The sequence below is a fragment of the Tricharina praecox genome (assembly GCF_024521635.1).
Source record: "Tricharina praecox strain CBS 144465 chromosome Unknown BZA05scaffold_24, whole genome shotgun sequence".
NCBI lineage: Eukaryota > Fungi > Ascomycota > Pezizomycetes > Pezizales > Pyronemataceae > Tricharina > Tricharina praecox.
The window spans coordinates 490,425-508,558 of NW_026250426.1; the positions used below are offsets into that span (position 1 = coordinate 490,425).

The 18,134-nt window shown below is 53.7% G+C and overlaps 3 protein-coding genes across 3 annotated transcripts; 1 reads left to right on the top strand and 2 right to left on the bottom strand.

The window, feature by feature from the left end:
• Positions 1 to 1,857: 1,857 nt before the first annotated feature.
• On the top strand, positions 1,858 to 3,362 carry BZA05DRAFT_140835 (uncharacterized protein). Its single transcript, XM_051478892.1, has 4 exons — positions 1,858 to 2,392; positions 2,511 to 2,645; positions 2,714 to 2,772; positions 2,847 to 3,362. The coding sequence occupies exons 1-4, from the start codon at positions 2,111 to 2,113 to the stop codon at positions 3,118 to 3,120; spliced, it is 750 nt and encodes a 249-aa protein (XP_051336813.1). The 5' UTR covers positions 1,858 to 2,110; the 3' UTR covers positions 3,121 to 3,362.
• A 3,149-nt stretch (positions 3,363 to 6,511) lies between these two features.
• Positions 6,512 to 9,185, bottom strand: BZA05DRAFT_438374 (uncharacterized protein). The gene is made up of 3 exons (XM_051486495.1): positions 8,880 to 9,185; positions 8,613 to 8,784; positions 6,512 to 8,545 (listed from the first exon to the last, which is right to left on the bottom strand). The coding sequence occupies exons 1-3, from the start codon at positions 8,880 to 8,882 to the stop codon at positions 6,987 to 6,989; spliced, it is 1,734 nt and encodes a 577-aa protein (XP_051336814.1). The 5' UTR covers positions 8,883 to 9,185; the 3' UTR covers positions 6,512 to 6,986.
• A 4,141-nt stretch (positions 9,186 to 13,326) lies between these two features.
• BZA05DRAFT_341948 (uncharacterized protein) lies at positions 13,327 to 15,086 on the bottom strand (the record flags this gene model as incomplete). Its single annotated transcript, XM_051481015.1, has 4 exons — positions 13,327 to 13,581; positions 13,702 to 14,760; positions 14,821 to 14,900; positions 14,972 to 15,086. 4 exons carry the CDS (start codon positions 15,084 to 15,086, stop codon positions 13,327 to 13,329), a joined length of 1,509 nt encoding a protein of 502 aa, XP_051336815.1.
• Positions 15,087 to 18,134: the final 3,048 nt, after the last annotated feature.

Consider the following 18,134-nt stretch of genomic DNA (forward strand, 5'->3'; position numbering starts at 1 on the left):
AGACCGTGGAATAGATTCCCATCCCTGAATTCCCATGGCTATCGCGACGGGAGGGTAACCTTCTGCACGTTCTCGATTTCGCTTCACCCCTTTTTTTCCCGTTCTGCGATGGCTGTGGTTATGCGAAATAGATTGATGTTCTCCCTTTTTTTCTCTCTCTCTCTCGCTCTCTCTCTCTCACTGTCTCTCGCTGTCTCACTCTCATTCTCATTCTCTCACTCTCTCTCACTCTCTCTCACTCTCCCTCTCTTACACATGCACACTTTTTTTTTGCCTTTCCGGTTCGGCAGATAACGGCCGGGTAATGACACACCTCGCCTCCCCCGCGCGAAGTTACTCGGAGACCCCGCGCCCAAAAGCTTACGGCGTGAAGGGGAGTTGCATCGAAGGCTTTCCGTCTCGCCAAGGTTGTAACTTCCGTCAAGTGTAAGCCGAACAAAGGGCACATCTATCCATCACTTTGAACCCATGCAACCACCCCGAGACCGAGACAGCCCTTGCGCTACTATTCACCCGCGAGAACCGCTATGTCCCGCGGTGCTTGCTAGCGTGGGTTTTGCAGCAGATGTGTGTACAGTAGAGTACGGTGCAGTACGGTACAGTACGGTAGATACATACCAGGTATGATAGATAACTCTAGATTTGCACGAGAGATGGTCATGGCCCTGCCCTGCCTGCTCGCCGGCGTCCCTCGTCAGGCTCGAGGCTCGACGATGCAGCTGAGAAAACAGACGCTCCGTAGCGCTCCGTAGGTCGCGGAGCCTTCTGGGGGAGGGGAGAAGGGGGGCTGGCGATCGATCGTGCGCAGCCCACGAGATAATTTCTTCAGCGAAGGAGCTGGACGGGATCAGGGTCGAGTACCTATGGTAGTAATGAGAGAACAGATGCAACCCACGATGATTATAATTGGCATACCCTCCCTCCCCCCCCTTTAGGCTGCGGCTTTTCGGACGAACTTTGTTTGGCTTTCCCGCATCGACAGGGCTCGCGATGTTCGCTTGAGGACCGGTACTTTTCGCAGGATTATTCGCGGGAGCTTGGCTGCTTCATGGGATGGCCGCATGCTGAGCCTCCATCCCCACCACCATCACCACCACCCTCCCCAGCGGCAGTGGAATTAATTCATCTCTTCGGCCAGAGAAGAGTACTCCTTTTTTTGTTTCTTTTTTTCTTTTCTTCTTTCTTTTCATCCTCCTGTAGATAATAATGGTCTCTTTGCGGACTATCGCTTCGGACAGACATATAACGACTCCCTTTGACCGGTCCCTCCTCTCCCCCCCCCCCCCCCCCCCAGCCTGCGGCCCGCTTAACGCTCGCCCTGCTTCCCCCATCAACATCTACCGCCGCACACCCACCACCGCTGCTGCTGCCACCGCTGCCACCACCACCCATCCCCCCCCCCCACGCCGCAGAGTGCAAGGCCACTTCACCCAGTCCAGTCCAGCCCAGTCAGTCCTTACAACTTACCCACCCCCCCTCCCCTCCCTCCCCCAACCACCCACCGAACAAATACGTACCAAGACCTTTTCCCCCATTCGCCCTTCCCTTTCCTCTGCCGCTCCACTTAACCCAACCCAAACCCTTCCCTCTTTTCCTTTTTTCGCAACCACACCATCCTCTCTCCGCAATTCCCCCTTGCCTGAACTGGACTCAACTCTGTCCTAGAACAGCTCATCCCTTTCCTCTTCCTCCCTTTCTTCTCCCTCCCACCCCCAAACCTACTCCTCCTCAACTCTTAATACTCCCTCGCCAACAAATTCACGCTTACAACAACAACATCCCCCCTTCCACATAAAGCAACCACCTCTCCCTACAAGGTAATTATTCTCCCCTCCCGCCTCCTACCCTCCCCCCTATACCGCTCTCGACCCCTGCTCCGCTTCGCTCCCACCCCCCTCGCCTCCCCTACCCAATCTGCCCGCTTCACGCTTCCTCAAAAAAAGGGCGCCAAACCAAGAACCCTTTTTCCTTTTCGTTCACTTCGACCGTAGTCACTTCCGCTTTCATCGCCCTCGTCGTTCGAGCCTTACCCTCAGTCCGGCCGCCCGTTGTTCGCTCATCCATACTGATAATCTCATTGCCAAATCCAGGCAAAAGTCAACAAGATATAATGGCGGAACACAACAACTCCCCTCCACAGGATGAAACCGCCGCAGACGCCGCGTCCAGTCTGGTCGCCGGCAACGGCGTACCGAATTCTCAGTCCGGAGTCTCAGGTTCGGCTGTCGACAACTCTCGCAAGCGTCCGCGCCCCAGCAATGGCGACGACGACGATGACGACGAAGACTCGAAGCCTGGTCGCGAAAGACGAAAGATCGAGATTAAGTTCATCCAGGACAAGTCTCGCCGGCATATAACGTTCTCAAAGAGAAAGGCTGGAATCATGAAGAAGGTTCGTCGCCGCTGATAACCACTTTGCTACTCGACATCCCATTTGTCGGTTGTCGCGCTTGCGGTGCGTGTATGTGTGTGCGATGGACTGACGCGTGTCTTGATCCCGTCCCCAATAGGCGTACGAGCTATCAGTCCTCACAGGGACTCAAGTCCTCTTGCTGGTCGTCTCCGAGACCGGTCTTGTATACACTTTCACCACGCCGAAACTGCAGCCGCTCGTCACGAAGGCCGAAGGAAAGAACTTGATTCAGGTATGCCTCCTCGACTCCCGTCCCGCTCGTTCGACATGTTTCCGTGCACGTCAATTGACACATCCAAGGCCTGTTTGAACGCGCCCGAACCACATAGCACCGATAATGGCGTTCCGGAACAAGACACGTGAGTGACCGATCCAATCCATTTTTAAGAATTTTTTTCGCGTCGTGAACATCCCTCGCTAATGTCCGGTGCAGAGTCGATTCTCCAGAGGAGCCTCCCCACGCACAGCTACCACAGCAGCCCCCTGGAGGTGCCAGGTCCGTCGGGATCCCAGTAGGCCCGGGTGTGCCACAGCCATACATGAACATACCGGAGGCTCAAGCTTCTGTTCAAGCCCAGCAGCAAGCACAAGCTCATGCTCAGGCTCAGGCCTACCAGCAGTACATTCAACAACAGCAGGCTCAGGCTCAGGCTCGGGCGGGTGGTTACATGCCACAGCATCCGGGTCACCCCACTCAGAACGCGTGACTGCCGGCCTCCGAGATGATCACACAGTAAAGCGTGAGCTGCGACTCAAAAAAATTCCTTCCTGTCATCGCAGTGAGTCTTTCTGTGGCTAAGGGCTCAAAAATGGGGTTTCTGTTCCGGCGTTTTCGCGGATATGAAATACCGACTGGTTTCCCTTTCCTTTTTTTTCCTTTTTCGCAATGCATGATGCGGGGCTTCTGTCTGGGGATGGTTTTGCATCGCCCAACTTTAATTGGAGCTATCGAAAGAAATGGCGGTGGACGGTGGAGTTCTGTTTTTTGCAATGTTTTCTCTTTTCTTCTCTTTTTTTTTTTACTGTCCAAGGAATTGGGTTTACTTTGTACTGGTTGACTTGATGGATGTCTGAGTTGGTGCTTCTTTTGCTGGTTGTTTTTTTCTTTCTTCTTCTTTCCTTTTCTTGGATTCATATACCTGCCGTTAGCATGTGAATTTGCTGTACCTTTTTTTGTCTGGTACGTTCAGCATGGCTTCATCTTACGTTTTCTTCATATTCCCCCCCCCCCTCCACCACCACTACTTCTACTACTACTACAACTACAACTTCTTTCTTCACGGAACCTGGGTGGAGTGTGGGTGGGTGGGTGGATTGGGGGGCAGGCGATGTGCGAGAGGGCGCGGGGGGAGCTATACTACACTACTCTACACCGAAATTCTTCTCTCTTCTCAGTAATTGGCTTCATGCACATTCTATACCTGTTTTAAAATCCGGATTTGGCTTTGGGTTTTGGTTTTGGTATTTTTTCTTCTTTCGTCTGGTTTCTTTTCGGTGCTAGTCATGTGTCAAGATCAAGCTCAAGCTCTCGATCGGAGTTGGAAGTTTGAAGCTCGAATAAGATTCCGCGAATGCAAAGCAAAAAAGCAACTGCAGAGCAATGGCAAAGCAATGGCAAAAGAAGAAGGTTGAATCAGGTTGGCCACTCTCTCTCTCCCGATTGAATCTGGATTCCGGAGCTCTGCACACCCCGAGCGAGAGAGCGACTCCCCCAGTCCGCCCTCCGGTCCGCTCCCCGGCCCGCCCGAGAGAGCGGTGAGGTGAGTCCGGATGTATAGGCTTTTGTATGCGCTTGACGCGGTGGTGCTGGTGGTGGTTGTAGTGGTACTAGTAGTAGTGATGGTGACGGTGGTGGTGGTGGTGGTGGTGGTGGTGATGGTGCGGGTAGATGTATGAGAACGAGTGTATGGATGTGGATGGATAGATGGGATGGATGGATGGATGAACGTACTGTTTCTGTAATGTACTGTTTCTGAGGGAGGGTATCTGATTATCTGCCATCTGTCACCTCGTGTCCTTGTTTCCTTTCAAAACAAAATCAATATACACACGCGCGCGGGCGGGTTATCTGTGAATATTTGTGTGCTGAGCTTTCGGTGCTGTATGGTAATGGTATTGGTGGAGGTAAACAAGTTACCCCCTTAGTACTGGCTTGCTGCTGCTGCCTTTTTCGCCTTGCGTGCGTGCGGAGAGACACCCCGTCGCCTCGTCGCCAGGATACCTAGACAGACAGATACATATAGTAGAATACACCGCCTCGGGCACTCCTGGGCACTGCTGCTCCCTGACTCCCTGGGCGCGAGTAACTACTTACATACCGCCGATCATCGCCGCATTGTCCCGTTTCGGTTCGAGGGGTTGGGGGTTGGGTTGGGGGATGGGGGATGGGGGATGATGTGGCCGGACGGGACGGGACGGCGCCGAGGCCGGGGCTTGACAGGGCCGGATTGGATTGGACTCGGCTGGGCGGGATTGGACTGCGCGGGGCTGGGTGGGGCGGGCGGGGGAATGAGGAAGGCGCCGGTGACGGATGACGGGTTCGGAGGCCGGCCGGGGACTCGGGGGATGCGATTCGGCTGTGCTGCGGGGGAGGGGGGAGGGGGGAGGTGGTCGCGGTACGGCTTGACGGTGCTGCTGCTGCTACTGCTGCTGCTGCTGGTGCTGGGGGGAGGGGAGCGGGACGATTATGCAATCCCGCCTGCCTGCACTGTACTGTACTGCACTGCACTGCACTGCACTGCACTGCACTGCGCGAGTCGATGGGCGGTCGGTCGGACTGTCGGTCGTTTGCCGATTCGGCTCGGATGCTGGGTTTGGGTGTACCTACTACCAGTACTTTGCCATGAGGAACGCCGATCCGGACGCCGATCCGGACCCTGGCTGGCCGGCCGGATACTGATCGGACACTGGTCGGCTCAGGCTGTGGACGCTTAGTGGGGGCTAACTACCTAGGCACTTGTGAGGGGACTCGCGGGCCATGTGTGAGTACATACATATAGGTAGTTGCTGTCGTGGCGGAAGAGGAAGGGGAAGACGGGGAAGATGGGAAAGGAGGAAGGGGGAACTCCATGACTGTCTGCCCCGGAAGCTGGAGAGGAGGGACGGAAACGGTACGGTAGGTAGATGGTGGTAAGGTGGGATACCGTGCACCGTACACCCACCTCACCCGGCACTGGTCCGTCTAATACCTACTGTTGGCTAGGGGTGCCGGTGAACGCTGCACTACTGGTAGTATATCTTCCTTCGGAGCCTTGAGCTACGTTTCCATGGCGGCACGGTACGGAATGGGACACTGGCCAGGACAGGACGGTGCGGTACGGCACGAGATGGTACGAGATGGTACATACGGAGGGAATTGAGTCACGAACACGGTAGAGTGGAGTATCGTTCAGCTCCCGACCACGGAGGGGAGAAAGCCTACGGGCCTTTTCTAGGGAGTAGGACTAGGAGAGGACATCGCGGAGTAGACGGCTCGGCTCGGCTCGAACTGGACTCGGACTCGAAGTGGACTCGAAGTGGACTCGAACTAAACTCGAACTCGGACTCGGACTGGACTCGAAAGAGACAGGAGACGGGGCGGGATGGAATGGAATACCACGGCCAGCGCCAGGCGTTCGCAATATACACACTGCTTCCGATCTCCTTCCGATCTCCTTCCAGCACTGGGCCTGGGATGGTTCCCTTCCTTCCTGCGGGCTTGCTGGGAGTACCTACCTACAGGCTACATACATAGTGGTCACACGGGGGTAGCAGTACATACGAGCGAGTCGATCTTAGCAGAGACGCCCATATCTTGGTGGGCATGTGGGTGAGAGATGTGATGTTCTCGGTAGCGGTTATGAGAGTCACTCGGTTATTGGACTCTGGACCTTTCGAGCCCAGCAGCAGGGCGATTAAGGCATCGGCCAAATCACGGAGCTTAAATCCATCCAATCTAGGTATACGATCATTGACTAGCTACGGCAATGTTCACGGGTACTTACCTATCCTCGAGTCCAATGTAGGTTCATACCAGTATTTCACAAGTCTCGAATTACAATACTTGCGGGAGATACAAAGCAAGGTGTCTGTCTAGTAATAGGTTCTTAATATACACACCTACTCCACGCAGCTCGTCGGTTCATTAACGCACTCACTTCTGTCACACAGTCTTCAACACAAGGAGTCCACCATCTTCACTCAAGACTCAGTATCAATCAAGGCCCCTTCTCTACCGAAGGAAATACCCTCAACATTAGGAACAGTCCGCCGCTCCCATCTCAATCAATGTCCAGAAGTACAGACAAGTAAGGATGCCCAACAAAGAAAAGAAGAAAAAACATCGAAAGAGATACACGTCATGTAGAAAACCAGGTGAAAATCAGAAAAACATCAACAAAGATACACGCCATGAAGAAAACCAGGTGAAAATCAGAAAAACATCAACAAAGATACACGCCATGAAGAAAACCGGGTGAAAATCAAACAAAAAAATCCGCTACTGCGGTATCCTACTCGTCTCTAACAAAAAATGAAGAAAAAAAAAAGCCCCATTTTGAAAACACCGAAACTCCCGTCAACGCAACCAACCAGTCTAGTCAAGTCTCTCCTTCTTGATGGTGACTCCCAACCCCCCCTCGCCATCATCCGGGCGGACGCGTTTCAGGCCCTCACTGCGGACGGCCTGAAAACGGGAGCTGAACTGGTTCGCAGGTACAAAACCGTTCTGGCTTCCAAAGTAGGTTACCGGCCGAGAATGGCCCTGTGCAAGGAAACTTCTCGTCTCCTGCGGTTGTTGATGCAACTGTCTCTGGAGAAGTCGCTCGTCTTTATGCGGCTGTTGCTGCTGCGGTTGCTGCTGTGGTTGCTGCTGTGGTTGCTGCTGCTGTTGCTGCTGCAACTGTCTGCGAAGTTGCTCGCCTTCATGCTGTTGCTTCTGCTGCTTATAATGGGAGGAGCGTTTCCGGGCGTTTGGAGGTGGGGGAGCGGTAATCAAGACCGAGGTGTTCTTGGTTTGATTCTTGTTGGCAGGTCTACCGGTGTGGAGAGGGGCGGTCGGGGTCTTTCCGGTGGCATCAATAGACGATATATTCGCGCCGGCGACGGGAGGCGCAGCGGCAAAGCTCATGGCTCCTTCCGCGGCCGAACCGAAGATATGGTTGGGACCATTGGGTACCACAGCTCCGCGGAGTTCTTCAATGTCCAAAATGGACGCTACCAGGGACCTCCAGGTTTCTGTGTTGGACCGTAGGTCTTGCCTCTTCTCACGTAACTGTTTCCGTAGCTCGAGAATATCTCCCGAGAGGAGACGGGTGTTCCGAGTCGGAAATCGGTGGATCAACACCGCGACGCCGACAAACTCCACAGGCGAGAACTTGGTTGCATGCTTGTACCCGTGGTTCTTAAACGTATCGGGGTACTCCCGATAAACTTCCAAGTAGCGTGTGAAAACAGTCCTTGCGCTCTTCTTGAACTCCTCTGTCAAGAAGACAGTCTCCGAACAGAAACCCTTCAACGCACCGGCCCCAGCAGAGTACTTGGGATCGAGGTCGTTGGAGTCGCCTTTCAGCAACTGTTTGAATACTTGAAGGATCAGTTGGAAACCGCGGGCCCGACGATCGTCCACCACGCCGTCCACCAGTTGTTTAAACTCGTCTCCGACGACAACTGCAAAGTCCTGCCAAAGTCCAGAACTGGCACGGAGCTTCTCTGCCGGGGTAAGGGGTACTCCCAGCTGTACCCTTGAGAACAAGTCCTCTTCTTGGTGTTTCTCGAGCCCGCTGTACTCCACACATATAAGGTCCTTCTGCATGAACCTCATCTTTTCATGCTGCGGCAGGATCTTTCTAACGGTCTTGCTAGGTATGTCGGGGTTTTCGCAGAAATAGAATTTCTTTCCGCCCCTGTCATGGCACGGGATCTTGCCCTTGACAAACTCACGTATGGAAGAGAGTCGCTGCTTCCCATCGACCGACCTCCTGAGGAACTTCGCCGAACCGTCTTCCGTAATTATATCGACCACATTGAAGATCAATGGCGGAATGTAATAGCTGGTCATCAAAGAGTCGACCAACTTCGTCATACGCTCAGGGCTCCAGACTAGGTCTCTCTGGTAGCTCGGGTTGAGATCCAAGTTCGGACTATCCATCATGTCTGTATAGCGAAAAAGAAAAAAAAATCAGCAACTGCACACACAGATAAAGTCTATTTATTTACTTGCCGACAAGGTCTTGGATCGTACGACGATGGAAATGCGCCTCAGGCAAACCCTCTGGAGATTTGAAGTTATTGTTGTCTTCGTCGAAGTCGGACTCCGACTCCGAATCTGACTCGTGTTCGTCGACATCCTTGGCGGGGGTTTTCTTGGCGGGGGTATCCTTGTACGAGACCATCTGCACTCACTCGTCGATTAGTACACCGCATGCGACGACAAATAGTGAACGCGAGGGGTGAGAAGTGGTGATGAGCCATCCCATTGCGGACATGCCATTCGGTCTTGCGGGCTTGTCGCGGCAAATAGTACCGACGGAGCGACCGCGACCCAGATAAATATTTCTCAATGGAATTGGAGAGTGCGATTTGATGAGGAGCTCTGTGGGGTTGAACCACTGTGGGGGAAGATGGAGATGCAAAGAGGTGGGAAGGGGTGATGACAAAACAAAGAAATTTGCAAAATGAAGATGTAAAAGAAAGAGAATTAGTGCAATGAGGCTTACTATGCAGATGATTTATTTGTCTGGAGAAGGTTGGGTCTGAAAATTGGATTGTGAAAGGAGAATTGGATTGTAAAAGGAGAATTGGATTGTGGAAGGAGAATTGGATTGTGGAAGGAGGATTGGAGTTGTGTGTCAGGAAAATGGTTGTGGATGTCTGGGATGAGAGCAGAGTTGGGATGAGAACAGAGGTGGAAGAGAGACTTTGGTGTGGGACAACCTAGTCTGTGAGCCACCTTAGTGTGGGACCCTAGTGTGAAGCGTTCCAAGACTCTCGTAGTGTGTGACGTGTGTGACGTGCTAAGACTCTTGAGAGGACTCATTGTGAATTCGAAAGGTTTCAACATTCCATCCTACTTCCGAATTGGGTTTGTTTATCATACTACGGCAAACGTCTATAATGCCATGGTTTTTGGCACGATAGTCAGTAATGCCATAGTTTTGGGAAAAGTCTATAATGCCATATATTTTCTCTCGATGTTTCGACCCCACCACCACGCAAACCCACCACCACTCAAACACCCCTCTCCTCGACGACATTAGCCATCCGGGCAAATGGCTGCGCACTGGAGTTTTTTCGACTGTATTTCTTTTGGATAGGTCACCGCCGGATGGTCAACAGGTGTCTAATAACGCCCCCTCCTCATGAATGTGCCATCGACTGCCATAAGCCAACCCAAATATCGAAATGCCAGCGAATACGTGAAAGACAGACGAAAATACGCTGGAATCACTTGGTCTCAGGGTCCTGCATGATACAACCGTATAGGCAGCGTTCGGATTTGCAGCCCTCAGCCGACAGGTGTAGGCTGGTAGCTGCGGGTACTGCTTTGTACGGTCCTCCACTACTCCCTTGTGATGGAGCAACGGAGGAACTGTCGGTGAGAGGCAGAGGTGAAGGAGGAGGTGTCAGCGAGAGGAGGAAATGAGGGAGGACTCCTGTCGGCGGGAGCAAATGAATGTGGTTAATAGCGGTGGGCATCAACGCTGGTGGGAATCAACGTTGGCGGCCATGGCGGGGTCTCCTGCTTCTTCTTCTTCTTCTTCTTTGGATGATTGCCTTTGATTTTGTATGTGCGCGAAATGATCGCGCTCGGAAGACCTCGGCGCAGACATTTGCACGCATTTCCCCAAAACTATGGCATTACAGACGTTTGCCGTTTATCATACTAGGTATGTAGCTGAGAAATCCTTGAGCATCACTTACCGCATCGAGGATCAGCATTGGATGATTCCCATCGAAGACCGATGCGCTTCCTCCCTATGGATCTGGCCACGGAGGAGGACGTGGTGGAGGCGACTGGCCGCCTCGTATAATTTTGCTTATGATAGTCATGTACTCTATGTACCCGTCAACTCGGCTCTTGTATAATAAGGGTCCTCAAAGAGTCAAAGTTGCTGGAGGCAGGAGCAGCAACTTGCCACCCCCCCCCCCCCCCCCCCCCCCCACCGCCATTCCGTCTTTAAGCCGCCGCGAGGTGACTGGCGATGGCCGAGAAGGCAACGGTAACGTGGACGAAGAGATGTCGAGCTGGTGGTATCACGATTGCCTGTGCGCAAGAACCGGGCCGCAAGTCCTCGGTGGAATTCCGTACTGTGGTGGGCCCATGCGTTCTCCGTCTGGTGGATATGCCCTCATTGATACCGGGCCTCTCAGATCTTGCTCCTGCGGACCAGCGGACCTGCGGGGCCCTGGACGGGTTGGGTTGTGAATCGTTGCCGTACCATAGATGCCGTACGGTATCCAAATTGGCCGCCTCCTCCCCACGCCCGTGCCTCCCGAAGACTGCTCTATGCCGGGGTCTACTACCTTCAACCACACCCGCTCCTTCTCCTCCTCCCCAGGGCTCTTCTTACCACTCCGCTTCGTTTCAAGTTCTCCCTTTTCTTGCCCTTCCGTACGTACTCGTACTGAATCTTCCTCCTCCGAACTCTCGGAACATGACTCTTCTGAACTCGTGCCTAAATATGAGCTGGACTCTGAGCTGGATTCTGATCAAATACCCGTAAATGTTCCGAACTCGGGCCTCCCTCGAGGTATGGAGATGTTACCATTACCTTCCATGCCTCGGCAGATACTTTTTTTTGTTCATTCATTGATTGCGTGCGACCTATCTAGATCATAGCAATGTCCACCCGTTCGCCCCCGTTTCCCCGCCACTGTCCAACCCGACTTTCGTCAGGTGGCCCAATGTGGCTTTCCCTACCCCCGCCGTGGCCTGTCCCGAAGATGTATGAGCGCACCAAAGAAATGACACTAGGAAAAGACAACTTCCACTCCCTCGACTCGCCCCTGCCCCACCGCAAGTTACTAGTCCTCGTCGCCGCCTCCTGCCTCTTCATCGGCAGATGCCATGAAGGAAGGTGTGGGAAGGAACAGCGGGTGTGACCCCGGCTCCTCAACCTCAGCACCCTCCTCCTCCTCTCGCCTAAGGTCCGCCTCCCTTTCCTCCCGCTCCCTGAGCTCCCACTCGGATATCTCATTCACTGCATCTTCCTCCATGACCTCTGGCATCCCTGGCATCCGTCTGCCCACATCAGTGGAGAAGAGGAACTCTAGAATGGCCTTGCTGCATCGCTCATCTGCGAAGAGGTCCCGGATTTTGAAGCGGTCTTTTCCCTCCTTGTCTGCTTCCGGACTTTTGCCCATAGTGCCTTTTGCTGACTTTTCCATTCAGGGCAATTTTTGAAGAGGTGCTCCCGAGTCTGTGTCTTGTAGCGGCACTAGCCACAGCGGGCGTCCGGGCGGCTTTTCGTCCACTGGAGGTACTGGCCGGTGAGGCAGTGCCCTGTCTTGAGTTGGTAGAACCTCGAGGCGAGGCGCTTGGTGGCCATCTCTGGATTTGGGTCGGGTCGCTGGCCGGATTTCCGGCTGTACCGATACTTCTTGTGAGTGATCCTGTTGTCTGCCCATCCCTTGGCTTCCCTCCACTTGGCTTTGGAGATACCGCGTTTCAGGTAGGCAGGCGATGGCGGTGGCAGAAGTCGGGTGCCATACTAGTGCAGGTAGCGGGTCCCCTCCACCCCGCGAGCGGTAGGATTGTCGGCCGCCAGTTTAGCCCATTCGTCCGCCTTCTCATTCCCTGGCATATCTTTGTGTGCCGGGCACCATCTAATCTCAATGGTGATCGCAGGTTCCCTTTCCCGGAGAGTGGCGATGTGTTTCCGTGCCTGGAGGGCATACTTCTGGCCGGGGCCAGGTGCATCGTGAGTCATCCTCCTAATCGCGGCTTGTGCGTCGGTGTAGATGGTGACTCGTTCTAGGGTGTGGCGTCTGTCAACGGCTGCTTCTAGTGCTCGGGCAATTGCTGCGCATTCCGCATCATAGGCCTCCTGTTGGAAACCTGCCTCGGCAGATACCCAAGCAGGCGCGAGCGTGGACTCGAAAGTCGAGAGTGACTGTGTGTGCTTGATCACGGTGAACTGGGTACTCCATGGTGACCATGGTGATCATGGTGAGGCTAGGACTTCAGTGATGTCCCCACCAGAATCCTCACCAGCATCCTCCCAGTATCCTCACCAGTATCCCCACTTGTATCCTCCTAATACACCTCGCGAAGTTCATGGCGCGAAAGCATAGATAGGTAGGTAGGTACTGCGATGATCACAGCGGCCAGTTCTTCCAGAAAAGTTCGAGTAAAATACCCGCAATCGGGTATCGAGTGGAGTACCTTAAGATATAGAGATGTTACCATTACCATGCTTCAGCACTGAGCAGATAGGCAGGGCCGAGCGTGCGCGAGAGTCGAGAGTGACTGTGTACTTGATCGTGGTGAACTACCTCTACGGTGACCATAGGTAGTGAGACCTAAACTTCAGCGATGTCCTCACCAGTATCCTCCCAATACACCTCGCGAAGTTCATGGCGCGAAAGCATAGGCACATAGGCACTGTGATGATCACAGCGGGCAGTTCTTCCAGAAAAGTTCCAAGTAATATTCCCCTATATACCACCGTTACTGTCCCTTCCAACCGATCGCACAAGTCAAGTAGAATACACTGTCCAGACCGACCGAAGACCACACGGCAAAGCAAAGGAACACAGCTCAGCCACAAGCGTAATACCGTAGGGTATGGACCCATTCCCTCCATCCCTCCTGCTTGCAATCCAAACCCGAAAGAAAAGAAAGAAAAAAGAAAAGAAAAAAAAGAAGTATCAACATGTAATCATCATGACGCCAGGAACAAAGGAAAAACCCAACCACGCATCGAGCATCGAGTTTACAACTCGTCCGCAGCAAAAGCAGCAGGGATACCCGCCATCTTCGCCGCAACCAATGCGATGAGTGCAGCGCCGACGCCGCTTCCGTCCTTAGCAACGCCCATCCTGACTCTCTTCTCGTTGTCGGATCCAATTTCCGGGACTTCGCGCAGTGCCTCGCGCAGATATTTCTCGAAACCGGGGTAGAACTCAACGACGCTTCCGTCCACTCCGATATCAATGACGTCCAGTTCCTCTTTGGTCTCTGCTGCGTCCTTATCGCCCTTGACTGTGGTGGTAGTGGCAGGAATATCGGCGACTGGTGGTTGGCCGCCGAAGACGCTCTTAATCGCCTGGATTCCCTGCTCGAAGAGAGACAAGTTCTGCATCGAGACGTCGAGCGATGCTGACGGCTTCACCTTTCCGGTGGCGATGAGGATCGCGGCAACGGGGACAGCAGAGAGACGCGCAGATCGCTTTCCGATAGCGTGAACGAGGATCTTCACTGCACGTGCCTCTTCGGTGGACACATGTGCGGCAGAAACACCCAATTGCTCCTCGAGCACGGACTTGGCTGTTGCCAGGTCTTCCGAGTCGTCGGCTTCGATGTACGAGAGCACACTGGTATCCACGCTCCAGGGCGTGTTGAGGGCTGCAGTCTCTTCGATCGTAGCGGCGGAGAACAAGCCCACATCCTTCTGAAGACCGAGAATCGCGTTTCTCAAAATCTCACCCAAGAACATGCCAGAGATGCGCTTCTCGAACATCTGGATGCCAGGGTTGACAGAATTCTTGTCGAGCTGTCTATCGTAGAGGGTGTCGGGCAGAACCTGCATCGCGTTGTCGAAGGAACCCCATTCGGTGTTTACCACCATTTCACCGGTGGATTTGTCGTATTCTCCAACACCCGAATCGGGCTTCGTCATCTTGCTAATCTTGCTGAGCTTCTCAACGTACGCTCCGTTCGTTCCGGTTCCGAAGATTGCGCCCAGCAAAGTGCCAGTCTTTCCCGGGGAAGTGTACGAGCGCGCCATGAGAGTCCCGACGGTATCGTTCACCAGAGCCGCAACGGTGACGGGTATGCCGAGAGCATCGATTTCCTTCTGGAGGAGCTCGCAAACATCCTTTCCGATCGCATCAGCGATGTCGAAACCTTTCGTCCAGCGAATGAGATAGCCCTTGTTAACGGCCCTCTGATCGACGGGGAAAGAGAACGTGAAACCAAGCTGAAGATGGTGGTCAGCGGTTTCGGCGAAGTGGTCTCCGTGGTGCTCGTCAACGAACTCCTTCACCTGCTGGGCAAGGAACGAGAAGAGAGTGTGCGAGTCCGACGTCATCATCAATTTTGGGATCGCGGCTTTGGACTGCGTGAGAGTGAATTTGGAGTCACCGGTCAGATAGACCGAGCAAACACGGAAGTTCGTTCCTCCGAGATCGACCGCTAGGTAGACGCCCTAAAAGATTTCGACATGAGCACGGAAATCAGAGCCCCGTTCTGAGCGTTCGGTGCAAACCTTTTCCGTTCCATTCGGGACACTAGTGACGTATGTGGGGATCATGGTCATCGCCTCGCCATCGTTCTGAAGACCAACATCTAGAGACACCCGCAATCGTCAGCGTGTTCTTCCGCAGAATTCAACAGGCGCGGAGTAAAGGGGTATTCACCCATCAGCCGCAAAAACTCCTTGACGCCCTTTCGCACATCGTCAGCGCCATACTCGAACTCCTTCGAGATGGCCTCCGCCCTCGCAATCAAAGCCGTCGAATCGATAGGTGCCATGGTGTCCTCTTTGTTGTCAATGCGTGGTTGATAAGTAGATACCGCTTTACAACAACCACTGCTGCTGCTGAATATCTCTCTTGGTTGCCTGTGCGCTGTCCAACGACTGGTTGGTTCTGGTTGTGGAGGTCTTATGCGTCGAGGGTATGCAAAACCACCACTACTACTGCCACTTGTACTGTAGCCTTCGAAGTCAAAGAAGCGGACACCGATGCCAAGGACAAGCAACGTAAGCACGACAATTCTGACGAGGGGTCGCGAGGAGGAGAACGAGAAGTAGAAGTAGAAGAAGGAAGTGATATCTTGGTCTCCGTTCGAGGTTGCAACCGACGGATCTGGCTCAAAGATATCGGGGAGAAATATGGAGGAAGATTTATGAGAGAGAGGAGGAGAAGGAGGAGAAGAAGGAGGAGAAGAAGAAGATATCTCGTCAGTCACGACAAAGGAAGATGAAGGCTCCGAGATAGTGGTGCTGGGCAGCAGATGGGGAGCATATGGAGACGGGTTGCGCGGGGCGGAAACAGTAGTGGTAGCGGTAGCGCATCGGCTTACATGTCTCTGTGACGCTCGATGACGCTGCTGGCTGGCTCCTCCCAGTGCTCCTCCACCTTTGCCTTGAGGCACTTTGTTGGATTCCCCAATCAACATCCGGTGTAACCGGCCTTCTCTCCTTCTTCCGATCGATTACTGCTGACCTCTCTTCTCGTCCGCACTTTGCTCTCTTCCACACACACCCTTACCAGGTTTCCGCAATCAGTTCACGTTTTTTTGTTTCGATAATAATGGATTCCCCAGAATCCGGTTCCCTGCAAGTGGGCTCTTGTCCGGAATCACGGTGCGAGACACACACAGGACACACACGAGACAGCCCTTTCCACACGCCGCACTTAACCGGGGCTTGCGTTGAAAGTTTGTGTGTGTGCTACGAGCGGTTTTTGGACGGATTGGCTGTCGTCGTGCAGGGCGATGTGGTGGGGTAGAAGAGATGGGGGGCAGGAAGGGCGAAAGTGCGTGCGAGCGAATAAAAACAGATGCGGCAGAAGTGAGTATGAAGGAAGGGGTAAACGACACGTTCCGTTATCTAGAGTAGAGGATGGTGCGTACTCTACAGGCACTCTGGAGGGAGGGGAGTGAGGGAGGGATTGTCGAGTAGGAAGGGCTCAGGGAGGGAGATGGGCGGTCGAGGTAGTGAGCGGCCCGGGGGAGGGAGGGGGAGCTGTTTTTCCGGGCTTTCCAATTTGCAGTTCGCAGAGGCCACGAGCGGCCAACCAGGACAGAGACCAGCCGCATTCGGGCTAGAAAAAAAGAAAAAACGTTTGCGGAAGTGCTGCGTCGCATGCAGATGCTGCCAAGCCGGCCAAGCCGCAGCGAGTCGCACCCACGTCTCGATGGGGAAGGTCTCACGCAGCTGACAAGCACAAGGCAGCCGAAGCCGCCACACAGCGCTCCTCCCCCGCCGCCACCAGAACGCCAGCCAGGTGGCAACGCTATGTACGGCTCCCTGGCCGGCCATGTGGATTCCCCGCAAAACGGGAGGTGGAGTCAGATAAGGACGTCGAGTCGGTGATCATGGGTGACATGTGCCGGATGCTGAAGACTGAATCTGCGAGCTTGATACCGTATCACGTTTCAGGGTTCAGGCGGGGACGGTGATGCCCATCTCAATCCCATTTCTTCTCGAGCTCTCCTTCACTTCCACAGGTAGCCCTACGACCAGTTCGACTCGCCAGCCGCGGAAACGTCACATCACCTGGAGCTCTCGTCGAGACCAGTTCAGCCGTCGTCAATCACACGACTACCTCGATCTACGATCCGTAGCAAATGCGGAGCTAAAACTTGCTGTAGCTTGAACGGGGAAGTGGGCACACCCCTCCAGAAACGCCCGTGGCGCTTACGTTCAGTACAGTTGGTGGCGAAACATGTGGTTCACTGTGTGTCACTCGATTCATGCGAGGGAGACAACAGATGTCGGGGGTCATGAAGCCAGAAGGGTTGTATGCGGAGGAAATGGGTCGCTGCCTGCATAGCGCTGGATATCTGGACTGTAGACAGGACGTCTGGAGTGCGTAGGTATGCCATGATCTAGAGAGGCCGAGTGCATTAGGTACCTATGGTTGAACCTGGGTCGTAAACCATCGCGTTTTCCCTCCTGACTGCCGCGGGGTCGGATGGGCACATACCACGTTCTTTGTACCCGGTATGATTAGTTTCAAGTAAAATAGTAAACACTAGTCAGCCTTGTACCGTAGTATGTAGCCTGTGCATTCCCGGACATCAAAGCATCATCACGCCGCGCGGGGGAGGCAATGGGATGATTACTTGGTGGTTGCCACGGAGCCGGGTTGGCGGTATTGAGGGTGATACTGGTACTTGCAGGTTCCTTGGGTATCGGTGGGTCGCTGTTGGTTTATTCTCCGCATAGAAGAGCGAGTGTGAATGTGTTATGCCTATGGTTTCGGCGTCTGTGATGGGCAATTCGTCCTGGCAGCTTTATTTGTTCGAGGGCTATTCACGATCTACATGTACCTAATTACCAATATCCCTCCAAGTCTGGTATGCTCCATTCACAGCTGTTCGGACTCCAGGGCCAGCAAGACTACCCATTGACCACTGATATCCCCCAGTTGTGCCCTCTGCCACTGCTTGTTGCTAGCCAACGCCCTTCGAGGCTATTCGCAGCCGGAGAAGTCAACGGCCTCCATTCAAGCCGTGGGTATGAGGTACCTAGATGGCTAAATCAGTATCTTCCCAGGAGAAGGCTAGAAATCCTCTAGTATGGAGCAAGGAATTAACCTCGAGTCCGAGGTGAGCAATGGTGCTCAAAGTCATCATGAAGTGGCCATTGGTGCTCATAAATTATTACACTGAGAGCAATCAATGACACATAACTACCAGCTTACCGGGGAAAACGCTATAAACCAGTGCAAGGCTGAGTGGGTGAATGAAGCCTCTGATGATTGTTGTCGTAGCCAACTGTCTTGACCGATTTCTCGCAGACTTGTGCGAGAGCCCATAGACCACTGGAAGTCAGAATCCGCTGGTGCAATG